This window comes from Candoia aspera, chromosome 1 (genome assembly GCF_035149785.1).
Source record: "Candoia aspera isolate rCanAsp1 chromosome 1, rCanAsp1.hap2, whole genome shotgun sequence".
NCBI classification, from domain to species: domain Eukaryota; kingdom Metazoa; phylum Chordata; class Lepidosauria; order Squamata; family Boidae; genus Candoia; species Candoia aspera.
In genome coordinates this window covers 129,281,627-129,295,865 of record NC_086153.1, presented here as the reverse complement: position 1 = coordinate 129,295,865, position 14,239 = coordinate 129,281,627, and the positions used below count along the sequence as shown (strand labels likewise).

The 14,239-nt window shown below is 39.4% G+C and overlaps 1 protein-coding gene across 2 annotated transcripts in view; it reads right to left on the bottom strand.

The window, feature by feature from the left end:
- Nucleotides 1-7,862: 7,862 nt before the first annotated feature.
- HMGCLL1 (3-hydroxy-3-methylglutaryl-CoA lyase like 1) overlaps nt 7,863-14,239 on the bottom strand; it is a 59,520-nt gene continuing 53,143 nt past the window's right edge. For both annotated transcript variants that reach the window (XM_063313504.1, XM_063313523.1), the window contains 2 exons: nt 9,884-10,009; nt 7,863-8,367 (listed from right to left, as the gene is read on the bottom strand). In XM_063313504.1, coding sequence (XP_063169574.1) covers nt 8,266-8,367; nt 9,884-10,009 — 228 coding nt within the window. In that variant the 3' untranslated portion in view covers nt 7,863-8,265. The remainder of the gene's footprint in view (nt 8,368-9,883; nt 10,010-14,239) is intronic.

Sequence of the window (14,239 nt, the reverse complement as noted above, 5' to 3'; positions counted from 1 at the left end):
TGACTGTGTTGGTTGCTGGAGAGAGAAGAGCGGCTTGAATCTTGTGGTGCTGGCATTCCTTAGCTGGGAAGGAGATTGCTCCCGTAGTCCAGTTCAACAATGGGTTGTGGATCTTCAGCCAAGGTGTGCCCAGGACCATAGGCACATTAAGTGATGCAGTAACATAAAGTTGGATCCACTCAGTGTGGTCTCCTGTTGTTAGTTCAAGGGTTCTGTGAAACTTCGAATCGGTCCTGCCTTGAGGGGCTGGCCATCAATGGTCTCAACTTCTATGGGACGTGGCAATTCCATGGTCAGGATGTTCAGGTCTTGTACAGTCTGTACATCAATAAAATTGGTGGAAGCTCCGGAATCCATGAGGGCCTCTAGCTTGACCTGGTGCTCTGGGTTTACGTGCATTATGACTGGTAAGTAGTAAAAGGATTGCCTGGAATCCTCGGAATGAGCCCTTCTTAATTGATTGATGGTCTCCCTGCTGAGCTCTGTGGAGGGAGACCGACGGAGTTTCCCTGGTTGGAAGTCAAGGTGGAGGTGGCTCTTGGTTCTGCTGCTTGCTCTGGGGCTCTTACGGAATTTGCTTGGCTTCTTGCTGGGCAAGCTCTCACCATATGCCCCGGGACTCTGCAGTAGAAACAGAGGGTTCTCTCTCTCCTTCTCTGTCTCTCAGCCTTGAAAGTAAGCCTCCTGCTCGCTCCGATCTGCATCAGCTCCTCTGGTCCTGAGTAGAGAGATGCTGCAGAGAGAGCTGGAAATCCTGGAAGCGCCCTGAGGCCCCTGCCTCTCCCCGGCTGCATCTGTCTGAGCTCTTCTAGCCTGGCGTCTATGACCACAGACAACTGATATAAACCTTCTAGGGTAGCTGGTGTTCCCTGGCGCACTAATTCATTTTTAATTTCCTCATCCAGTCCCTGTTTGAATTGGTCTTTCAAGGCACTCTCATTCCAGTCCAGATCTCCTGCTAACAGCTTGAAATCAGCAATGTAAATTCCCACCCTCTTGTTGCCTTGCTTGAGCTTCCGAATTTCCCGGCTGGCAGTGATCTCTCTGATTGGGTCATCAAAGTGTGCTCAGAACCCTGCCAGAAAATTCTGGTAGTCGTTGAGAATTGGGTCATTGTTCCCCACCATGGGAATAGCCCATTTGGCTGCTGGGCCCTTTAGCAGACTTAAAATGAAGGTGACTCTGGTTCGGTCTGTGGGAAACTCTGCTGGTCTGCTGTTGAAAAACATTGTGCACTGTGTGAGAAAGGTTCTCAACTGTCCTGCTTCTCCTCCAAACTTCTCTGGTAAACTGCCCTGGGATCTCAAGACTACTGGCAGAGCTGCTGCTGCTGCTGCTGCTGGCACCGGTTGTGGGTTAACCGGAGCTGGTTGTTGTAACTGCTGTAGCATGCTGCTTGTAATGTGTTGATCTGGAGATCTACTTGTTATTGGTGTTGTTGCAGGGCTGCTGCCAATTGTTGGATGGCTTGCCGAATTTCCTGGTTTTCCTAAGACATTTCCCCAAATGTCTCTCCTTTATTTTTATTTTTTTGTTCCTCCCTCTTTCAATGGGAGTAGGAGTTTGTTAGGATTGATATCCTAACAGTCAGGAACCATGCTGAGAAGAGGAGTAGGTCTCTAGTGTTTATTACTGCTACATAAGACAGAAAATCCTAACAAACTGAAGAAGCGTGGGAAAACCCAGACAGATAAACCCCAAAAGTCAAGGCAGGTCTGTTCTGTGTCTCTTTGAATGGCTGCTTAACTCTTCAGTACTACGCATGTGTTTCCCCCCTGGATAGGGGCCCCCTCTTGCTCACCATCAGTGCTCATGACAGCAGCCTGGTACAAGGAACAGGAGCAGCCCCCTCCCCTACAGCAACTTGTGTCAGCCCCATGGCATGGGAACCCGTTATGATGTTTTTCAGGAACATTGGAACAGTAACCATGACAATAAGACTAAAAACACAAAACAGGATAAGAACGTTACAGTTGATGGTGGATTCGTCAGTGGGTGGTCAGAGTGCCTAATTTTACAGGCACTGCAACAGAATTTGGCTACGTTCAAGGAAATTAAGTCATACTGATCTGATGACAGTACTGTAACAGTATATACAATAAAAGTGATCAAAATTTCCTGTTTGTTTTACCAGGTAAAGAGATAGAAGGCAGGTCCTGGGATCTTTATAGAGGATGCAGTATAACAGGGCATGAGCTGTAGTTTCAATGGCCCCGTGTCCACAGGGACAGAGTCTTAGCTCATAGAGAACTTTTTTATGCTGGCCCTCCAAAACTCCTGTGGAGAGAGCATTAAAGCATGCTAAAGTTAGTGGTCTTTGGAATTTGGAGAAGGTTGCGTGATGTAAATATCTCACTAGTTTGAAAAAGGAGGCTTGACTGCTAAAAAAAAACATTCTTGGGTAAAGCAGAGTGGTCCTGTTGGGCTCTGAGAACTTTAATATGTTGTTTAGATGCATTAAGTGCATGCTCATAACCCATTATTAAGTAGGCCACCCTAGAAAAGCTGAGAAGTTGGAGTTGTTGTAAAACTGCCCTGGTCCATACAGATACATAACTGTCCTCAATAAAGAAAGAACTCAAGTTGGTGGGAGAAAACAGTAATTTCACCCAGTATGCTGTGACGCAAGTCCATATGACCATTTCAACTTAATAAGCCCAGCCTCCCTCCTTAATAATACATTTGGAACCTGGAATATATCCTCTAGGAATCCAGACTGGACCCTTTCAAGAGGAGTAAGGGAAATGTAAGGCCCCAACTGGGCACCAAAGAGTAGTTGCACATGAGCCTTGGAATATTCAGGGCCCCTCTGGTAAAATGAAAAGACTGTATTGCAATCACTGTTTTTTGAGCATTTTGCTTAATGTAATTTAGGTGCGTGCTACTTTGGTAGAACTATTTAAGGATTTGGCTTGTTCAATACTCTGGCCATTTAATCTCCAGACATGCAATTTAGGTCTCTTTGCAAAGATCAAGATCTTAGTTTTGGTATAGTTGATCTTGAGGGCTTCCTCAGAGCAGTAATCGCCCAGAGCATTCAAAGCTCATTTAAGTCCAGTTAAAGTTCATGATAGAAACACAATGTCATCTGCACATAACAGAGTTTTAATATGTCTGACAGTCAGTTGCTGGAGCTGATGTTCTAATCGTTTATTTTGGCCGCCAGTGGATTTATACACAGATTAAACAGCAGGAGAGCTAAGATGCAGCTTTGTCTCACTCCTCTGTAAGTTGGAATCTCATTAATATAGACATCTTGCATACTGCATTGAACTTTGATTCTGGAGTTCTTACAGAGGTTATTTATTAGCAACAGTAGCTATCTATCTATAATAGTGTTTATAAACTTAGCCCATAGCTTTGCTCTGGGAACTAGATCAAATGCAGACCTAAAATCAATAAATGCAGTATCCAGTGTTGAGCCTGTTTTGGATATATATTTTCTCAACCAGATGTTGATGTATGAATTTCCAGCCCTAAAGCCTGCTTGCTCATCTGCCAATACATGTTCTAGGTGAATCCGGTCAGCTCTTTGTGGTATAGATATCTGCCACAGAGCTTCCTTATAATGCTTCAAGGGCAAATGGGCCAATAATTGCAGGCAGATCTCAGGTTTTATAAATGGCTATGGACGCGGTGGCGCTGTGGGTTAAACCGCTGAGCTGCTGAGCTTGCCGATCGGAAGGTCGGCGGTTCAAATCCACGTGATGGGGTGAGCTCCCATTGCTAGTCCCAGCTCCTGCCAACCTAGCAGTTCGAAAACATGCAAATGTGAGTAGATTAATAGGTACTACTTCGGCGGGCAGGTAACGGTGTTCCGTGTAGTCATGCCAGCCACATGACCACGGAAGTGTCTACAGACAAACGCCGGCTCTTCGGCTTTGAAACGGAGATGAGCACCGCCCCCTAGAGTTGGACACGACTGGACTTAATGTCAGGGGAAACCTTTACGTTTACCTTTATGATGGCTAAACCCCAATCCTCTGGAATTTCCATGATGTGATTGAAGTAAGCATGTCCTGGATTCTCTCATTCCAAGTTATTACATAGCATTTCAGCAGTAATAAAATCATAACTGGAGCCTTAGTTGCTTTGTAGATTTTTAGAAGATTTATTTTTATGGGACTTATTTTAACTCAAGTAACATTGTTTGGATAAGACTGTGAAGACAAATGCTTAGCTAAAGGACTTTGTGTGGAATTGATTGATATGGGTAAAAGAAAGAAACAACATGGTGTTAGCCCGGTTCCCTTCCTCCACTGAAGCTTGCTAAACAGCCAAGAATTGAAGATTGTTTTGTATGAAAGGGAAACCTAAGTAAAACAAATCTCCTTCCCATTTCAAACAAATTCAAAATCTTGGAATGGGATCTCCAGAGTTGGAAAAACAGTTATTAGACCTTTCCCTATCTGTTAGGGAAGAGCTAAATGGGAGCCAGGACCTTGGTATCGGCTCCCCTCGTGTGTCATGGTTTCATGTAACTAGCCCAAATACTTGTCCCAGGGGATCTGAAACTGAGCTTAAAACTAAAAACTAAAAACAAAAAACAAGATCTGAATATGAAGAGGCTTCCATGACCACGGACACCGCAATATTGTAATTGTGAACCGGTTGCAAAGTGCCTGAATCGCAATAGTGTGACCTTGCTGCGATGGCCACAACTATGAGGACCTGTCGTAAGTACCTCTTGTTCATTGCTGTCATAATTTCAAATGGTCACTGAACGAGTGAACATTAAATGAGGACTAATTGTATACAGTATGCTGATCCTTCAAACTTTTGATGGAACTAGTATCTCACTATACCAAGCCTATAAAGTTTTGACCTTTTTAGTGAAAAGGTTTAGCTGAGAATACCTGAACAAAGGCAGAGAACTGTTTTCTGCCATTGACCTAAAGGTGGCATATAGAACTCTGTGTGTACTCTATGTGGAGCACTGCATCTAGGATCTTATGTTGCTGAAAAACTCAATACAAATATTTGTTACCAAACAAGAAAGGAGAATTTACTAGGGCTTCCTGGCAGAAATTAAGAGTAGCATCTCAAGCCCAAAATCCTGTTTTACTTTGGCACCTGATAGCTTCCCACCCAACAGACAGCTTTACTTAAATCTCAAAGTTCACCAGCTCCTACTCTCCTACTCACTGGTAAGGTAAACAAAGAGCAATCTCCACTAGTATGTAACTGATCATACAGTAGCGAGGAGCTTGAGCTCTACATGTGATTGCTTCCCTGGGCCCATCTTATGTGGAAATGATTGTGAGTTGGCCTAAGCTCCTTGTTGCAATTGCTCAGCAAGTGTGAAAATCAGATCCTCACTTCCATCACCGGTAGAACTAGCTACTTGCATGCTGAGAGATATAATTTGTTGTAATTTCTGAACAGGGCTTATGCAGAGAAGACACCTGTCTCCATGGTTACTTAAAGTAAATTCATTTTTGTGAGTTATTGCTCATAATAGTTGATTGGAACTGCTGATTAACAACAACAAAAAATTAGTGGTAAACATATTCACTTCATGTGGATTATTATGGCCCAACTCTCGATGGAAAGTGCAGTCAATAATTACTAATGCTTTCTGTCCAGATTGATCACTTGTAGCTGATGAAGGTACCATTTTGGAGCATACCTGGTGTTTCTTTTTAGTTCTTAAGATAAACACTCTATACTGGTGAAAGTACCAGACAGATGTATTTAGTGAAACCATCCAGCGATAGTGCTATTTATGTGGTCCTCCTTCACAGCCAATAAATTACACCCTCCCCTGATCTTTCTTCCCAAGACCTAATTCCCACTGGAAATTCTCCAAGCAACTGGAAAAAGTAGGCAAAGCTTCCCTCTTGTTAACACGGCTTGTTAACAGGGCTGTGTATGAGCTAGATATAACTTCCTATATTAAGGAGACAGATTCAGAAAAGAAAAAGAAAACGTGTTGAGAAAACATTTATTGTATAATTCATTGCCCATAACACTGTATAAAGTACTGACCTTTTCAGGTTCACAAGGACCAAAATACTTTCCATATCTGAAATGATGAGGTTGTGGAAATACAGAAGTGATTATCTTTAAAACACCTTTCGTTGAATAATCTAATTATGTAGCTCACTCAATTGCATTCAACTCATTTGTGATGCCATCGCTTCACAAAATCCAACATAAGGAGTATGTTCCGCACATTTCCACTTCTGCCTTTTAAAAGACACTTTCTTGATCCACCAATCTAGGCAAAACATATAGCATGGATATACTATATAATCCTAAAATGGGAATCAATCTCTTTTTAAAAACAAACCAATATTGCAAGGGCATTTCTCTTGCTGTGAGAGAAGCAGTTACAAACGGTCTGAAGAAGAGACACAATTTACATTGGGATTGGCAGACAAAAGATTCTACTTTCATTCCCAATCTACTTTTGTTCTAATCCAAATTTTGCCAGTCATTTATTTGAGTAGGGTGTGTATACACAGAAGAACCTGCATGGATATCACCATATCTCTTTTGAACAGAGTTGTGGAAGAGAGTGATTAACAAACACTGCTGCTGTACAACCACAACTTTTCAGGAAGCTTGCATAGTGAAGGAGAATTTGCAGCCCTGAACACCCTCACTAAAAAAAAAAAGGCAACACAGCAGCAGTGTTAAATGGCATTTGCTCAAGAGATTAAAGGAGATTACGATTACTGTAATGTATGTCACAACTATAGGAGGGTGCCACAAATTTGCAAAATATGGCAGGCTTCCATTTCCCACAAATTCTTGGAACAAGATAAAGTCATTCAAATTCTTAACAGATGTCAGGCATAGTAAAACACTGCAAAACTGCTAGTCATAGCAAATCCAGATTTGGCTCTCAGTTCAGAGCATAATGACTTGGCAAATAGAAAGGGGTAATCTGCAGAAATAAACTGTACAATAGGCCACACACAATGATGGACCTCATAAATTGCCACAAATATTTATGAGACCCTAAAAGCTTGATTAAGGGCTAACAGTGTACTTACTATTTTTAAAATACCGCAGCCCATTGTATCCAACATGGTTAAAAGGATCAGCTGAAGGTAAAGTAATGAAATCCCCTAATGCAGCCTTTATTACCCACCAAACCAAATGCAATTTGCCCATTTTTGTTTTTGCAATCCAAGATAGGCAGCAATGTATGACACTGATGGCACTTCACCTTGCACTGAGGGTCAGTCTATATCTCAGTGGCTGTGCTTTGGTGCCTCCCAGTTCTAATTCTAATATGCATTTTCAACATCGCAAACTGACCAGATTGTGCCCTTTTTCATGGCATTTTAGCAGAGTGAGGGTTTCTTAGACACTGAGAGTTGCAGCTGATCATGTATTAGAGCCTTGAACAGAGACAGGTAATGTTATTTATTGGTTTTATATTTTACATGTACTAGGGTAAAGAAGCTTTTTCAATCAGAGTGTGTTTTATAAATAGATCAGCTAATCACATCATCTAGTATATGGACAAATGTTTCCAGAAGGATACACATACACATTTTTAAAGTGAATATATAAAATTAAAAATGGAAGCAATTGAATAAAGTTCTAAGGCATTTTAAAAGAGTAACCAATACATTATGACGTACATTTTCCTGAATTAGACAGGGATGGGCAACTCCTATCATTTCTTACCACCACTAGCCATGCTGGTTTGAGGCTGATAAAGTTCAACACATCTCGACAGTCCCATATTGCTTACTCTTAGTTTGGAGCCTGATCTGCATACTGATTTATTATGTGCCATCAGACTGTATTGACGTACACATACCTTTGTGGAGAACTCTTATCAGGATACACTCAGTTCAATTTCAGTAGCTTTACATTACATTACATACATTGTACTTGCTCAGTTCAATTTCTACCAAACCAACCTTTTAATTCATGTACTTGCAAGCAAGTATGTATGTACTCCTGTTGTGCATAAAACTATGATATGGGTGCATGAATATTATACGAGCATCACATCAGAAGTTGACTACGACCTGATCAAGAGAAGCCATGGTGAGTTGCAATAGGCAACATCCAGGGACCCCAGGGGAAAAAAAGAAAATTTCATTTAGCAATTCAAGTGAAGGCTTTCTACTCTGGTCTTATAATTCATTACTGCCATTGGCCTAATATTGACTATGGTGCCGCCATTCCCCTCAGCAGGAAATTTTTTGCAATAGATTTGTCTTCTGCAACTATAAACAGGAAAAGCCCAATGATGAATAAATATTTAACTTTTAAGAATGCCACCATTTCTTTTCCAGCTCAATCACTGAAGGAAGCTTGAGCAACTTTAGAGCTGGTTTTCTTGTTCAAAGCTGTGCAAATGAAATTGCCAGCCTCCATAACTTTGTAAAGATCCACACCCTAAAATTGAAGAAGAGAAAGGAGAAAGAGATTTTTAATATATATATTTTATACATAACCACGCAAGATATTCAGTAGGAGAGTAAACATGAGTATGCTTTGTGATGATCTTGAATTCTTCATTGAACACTCCATATCCTGAAATCTTTCTCTGAGTCTGCCTGTCTGTCTTACCTCCTATACTTTGGTGTCTTGCAGCATTCTAATACAGTACGTCCCCAATGCTTTTTAATATCTACAATCACATACACAAAACTTCCGGATTACAATACTTCAGGGAATTATATATGGGCCTTCCTGAAGATGGTTCAGAACTTGCAATTAGGTTGTCTGAATGAACATGAATTGTTCAAAATTCAGAGTGATAATTTTTTTTAAACCATTATTATTTTTGTGCCTTCGAGTTAGTGTTGACTCCTGGAGACTGTCTGGATTAGTCCCTGCAGTTTTCTTGGCAAGATTTTGGAAATGGTTTGCCCTTGCCTCCTTCCTAGGCCTGAGAGAGAGTGACTGGCCCAGGGTCACCCAGCTGGCTTTGTGCCTAAGGTGGGAACTCACGGTCTCCCAGTTTCTAGCCTGATGCCTTCACCACTACACCAAACTAGCTCTCCAGTCTGATAAAAGGCTGTATTGAATATGTATGTAGGCACAGACTAAACTGGCAAGAAATCTGTTGAACAGAGACTTCTGCATAAATAGCACTAAATCATTACTGTTTTTCAATTCTAATATTCTTTTGACACACACGTTATCTCTTAAAAAGAAAAAATGTTTCAGTACCTTAAATCTAATGTTCACTGGCTGTGTGTTCATTGAGCTGACCTTTGCAGAACTATACACAACTCTGTGTAGATGCTGTGTCTGAGCTTTCCCAAAGTAAACTGGCAATTTGATCTAATCATTCTGAATCTTGTTCTAAACAAGGAATTAACTGTCACTTCAAAGATCTCAGCTCATCTGAAAGTACTACTGCTTTTAAAAAGAGGGAAAAAATCCATTGTGTTCTTTAGCATCATCAGTCAACCAAGAAAAAATATCTACATGGAAATAATGTAAACACTGGGCAATGTTCAATTTTAGTAAAAGGCATGTGCTATCAATAAATAATTTGATAACAGAAAATAAACTCCAAATAGTAAGGCTTAAACTTTAAAAAAAATAATTTTATAATTGCCTGAGATGAATTCCTATCCTGGGAAAACTAGTTAGACCTGCATACAAATTCACATATGTATAAATATAAGAACAGGAGAAAACTTATGCAATCCCTCTAACAGAGATGATTACACATGCCAGTTCTGTGGAAAAGGTAATCTCCCCTAACAGATTGCTGTCCTAGAATACATGGTGGTGCACTGATTCTACATGCTATAAAAGAATAACACCTTATGTTATTTGAAATTAATATAACAAGCATGACATTTATTTTTTATCCCATCTTTATTTTATGCTCTTTCAATGACCCCCAATTTTAGCAATTATGCAGAATCTGATAGATATGTGAAAATTAGCTTACTGTATTGATCCCCAAGCCATTAAGCATGTATATCACATCTTCTGTGGCTACATTTCCAGAGGCACCTTTTGCATACGGGCAACCTCCTAAGCCCGAAACGGAGGAATCCACAACATGAACTCCCAGCTAGAAAACAGTAACAGGTAATAATAGGTATTCCATCAGAGAGATAGTCCTCAATTAAAAATGCTCACTAGTGCATGCTGCATAAGAAAATGGCTGAGAGCATTTTCTGTAATCTCTATCTGGGCAGCCTTCCTTCAATAATCCAGATGCCATCTTACTCCTATGCTATTGTACTTTAACCTGGATCATGCATGGCTTATTTTAGACAAACATTTAACACAGCAGCCACACTTACCAATTCCTCTTTCAAAATAAACACTCTATTTCTTTACGTACTGATTTTATTGATCAGCATGGACTGATCACACAATAGCTTGAGATTCTCTATTGCAAAATAGGAATTAAAGTCTCACAAGTGGAGAATATGACATTGTTCAAATTTCTGAAATCTAAGGATTTGTAACTATATTCTAAATTCAAGCCATAGATAGAAGATAGGTGTTGTAGGTTTGATCTTCCATAAAAAGCAGTTTTCAAGTATTTGTGAAACAGATCACCCCCCGTCAGTTGCAACCATCTGCTTTGGCATGTTTCCTCTACTACAATTAAGGGAAATGGATTTCTTGGCATACACAATGGCGGCTTGCCCCTTGTGTGGATTCCTTCAAATGTTTTAAGTCAGTTTAATTTGAAGCTTCACTTGAAGTTTATGTTTACAAACTGTTTATTTTGGTCTATAGGGTTTATGACTCACTGAGCTCAGTAAAGTAAGCTCTTTGTTTTCTTCATCGCAGAAAAGCATCAAACTCAGATGACTGCTTAGACGCATGCTGGATCACCCTAAATGAACTAAGAGTCCTATGTACACATCTTGATCTATCACCATCACCTTCAGATTTTCTGTATAAATGGCAAAGAAAAGCTTCCATCTTGATATTGTTCCACTTATAGTTGTCTTGTTGAAACTTAAAAACTTTGTTTTCTGTTGTGATGCTTCTTCACCTTTAATGTACAATGGGTTCAGCAACATACTGAATATTAGCAGTTATATTAGAGCAGACCTGTCACACAATATAGTATTTAAACCACTGCATAGTCCAGTTGTGCCATTTATGAAATACAGTCAAAGCATCTGGAGACTTTTTATTGGGGACACAAATGCTACTGTCAAGGAAGCCCAGCGAAAGTTAATTTGAGACAGGACTATTTACAACTAGGAACTTAAAGTGCTAAAATGGATGTCTCTGAGATTACAATTAATTTCCTCCCCAAGTTCAAATATAACACAGCCATTTTATGAATGCTGTTCATATTTAGATAATAATACATTACACAACTCATACTGTATGGACTAAAATAATTTTAGATCTTGCAGAGCAGTCTTACATTAATGTAACTCAAGGTATACATCACATTTATGCAAAAGTATGGCAAAATAAAAACTTTACAAAAGTCCCAAACTGCTGAATTATCAAAAAATCTGTATGTCAGGCTTATATGCAGCAAGAAGCATTTTTCTCAAGCTAAAGTGGGCATGGAAAGGAGCTTTAGAAGTTTATATGATGAAAACATAATAATATCCCGTTTTCTTATTAAATGTAGGCAGATTGATGTAAATCCTGATCATAAAATTGTACCATATAATCAACAGAAGTAAATGATGAAAAATCAAAATGCAATAAGACACACAAAATACAGTAAGAAGACATATACAACTGAAAAAACAAACAATAAAAATTTAATAGCAGCAAGAAGAAAAGTTGGTACACATTATTAAAATACACAAAATTAAACTAGGAATCACAGAAATAGTTCTGCAATAAGTACCCAATGAAATGAAACAAAGGTGACTTCGGCTTGTTGCAAAATAAACATTGAGAAGAATCCAGGGGATTCTGTCTGCTCCTACTTTAAAAATCCATATTTCAAATGTGCTTTCCCATAAGGTCTAAGAAGCTACTACTTGAAAAATACAAGCCTAAAACATCTTCACATCAAGATCTGTGGAACAAGCTGCACATACCTATTGCTACCAAGCTAACAATGACATTTGGTTGCTGAATAATAATAGTCTTTCATAACGTTTTCAGTTGTTTTGCATTCAATGATATGTATTATCAGCTAGACAAATGTTGGATCTGCAGCTTCAGAAGCATCAATTCTTTGCCATTTTATTTTACTGACCATTTGGAATAAAGGTCTGGCCTTTGCCCCTTGGTAGACTGAGGTTCTTTCCTTCGACCTATTTCCTGCAGGAAGAATTAAATATTTTATGCTTCCTTCTCAATTTTAGCACCACGAGGGCAGATATAAAGCTATGCATAATGGAGCCATGCATAACAGTGTATAATTTCCTTAATAAACCTTATTTGGACTTTTAAATCTTAAGCATCTGTCTCTAAGTACTCTAAGAGTACTGTCTCTAAGGTTAGATTCTACTCACACAGGTATGCTCTGCTAAACACAAATTCCACTGAGTAAATGGGAGGATGCCAACCAGGGTTACAATAAATTACCCATTCATAATGGAAATACAGACAGACAATGGTGACATTATGCACTGCTTATCTACAGAAGCAGCTAGTGTGTTCTGGTGCTGCTAGCTCAATGCACAGGATTTTGGCTTATCAGGAGCTTTACCTAAACAACTTTGAGCCAGCTGGAATAAAAGCAGTAGCTAGTAGAATAAATGCTTGCCTTTAATTGTGTTTTTATTTATGCAGTCAGAAACAAATTGTGTACTTAACAGAGTTTTAGTATAAAAAGTTTAGTGTAAAAGATTTGGCAGGAGGCTTGTCAAAGTGCATTGGGACAAGCCAAGCATCTCTCCTTAAAGCACTGAAGCAGCCGTTCTCCAGAATGTTCAGTGCAACTATTTTGGAGATTTCCCCCATTGTCTCTAGGCATGGTCACTTTTTTTGCTGGTGGCGCAGGTTCCAGTGGAAGGTTTTGTATGCATACATACTGACATGCAGACAACTGAGGAAAGCCTTTAAAAGCAACCTCATAAAATCTGCCAGAGGACATACTGTAGCTCTGTTGATTGGTCAAGGAGCATTAAACCCACTTTGTAAAGTAACTCATCTGAATGCTTCCTCATGAAGGAAAGCTCGGTCAGATACACTGGAGCTTAAACAAAAATATGAAAAGCTGATTAAAATTCTGAATCAAACACCGTCCAAATTACTTCAGGGGACTGTATTTGCTTCTTCTTTGTACTTCAGTGTTAATTATATGCACACAAGATACACATGGAGTTAAGAGCATAATTAATTTTTAAAGCGAAAAATATTCTTTTGCTAAACACTTGGTGGCACTGTTGCCTTATGGTGGGCTATTTTACAACAGGGACATTTTATTTAAGATTTTAATTTACTATTTTTAAACTAAAAGTAACAACAACAGGTAGATTTTTCCAAAATTTTCAAAATACCAAATTGCAATATATGAAGTATTTGTATCTGTACAAACCCACCGTGAGGCAATAAAAGAATAATCTTATTACAGGCTCATAAAATAAATCTTCAGCTGAAAACATGTATCATTACAGGATGGGATCCACCTTACTGGGGCTCACAGGTCATAATCAGGATTTTTTGGAGACAATCATGTACTTAATCCCCAATTAGATGCCTGGGATATAAGGTGTCTACCTTTAGATGGATCACCCAAAACTAATTTTAAAAGCCCCGTATTCTCACACCAAGAGCACAATATGGCCGTGGCGGCATCCCAACTCATTGCACTAGGTAACTTTCTTTTCCCTAAATGCCAAAATAATGTGTTCTCTCCTGAGAAAGTGGTCATATCTGTGTTAGGGGGAAAAAACCTGAATAATGACTAGATGGTGGCCAAGAGTTATAATTTTTGGAATCTCATTGCTGCCATCTAATTTTTGCAGCCAAGATATGGTATCTCTACTCCTGAAGACCATAAGGCAGGTGTATTATTCACATACCTTTTCCAGGGGTTCCTTTAAAACTGTGAACCCCAAGATCACAGGACGGGTTTTACTCTTGATAGTGTCTTTGTTCATAAAGTTTTCTCTGAAGTTCCTGACTCACGTGCATTTGGGCAAGGCTGCTTTCAAAAACCACAGCTTTGCTATACTAAATGTTCTGCTGTTTCCTGGGATTATTTGTCTAATAATGAAAACGTTAACCATAGGAAAACATTCTGGTAAAAACTGCTGATCACTCCATTTCAGACAATATAACTAATAGTTTAGCTTACAAAAATATTTAATTAGCTCATATGTTCAACCTCTTTTCCTGCCTTACATAAGTGCAA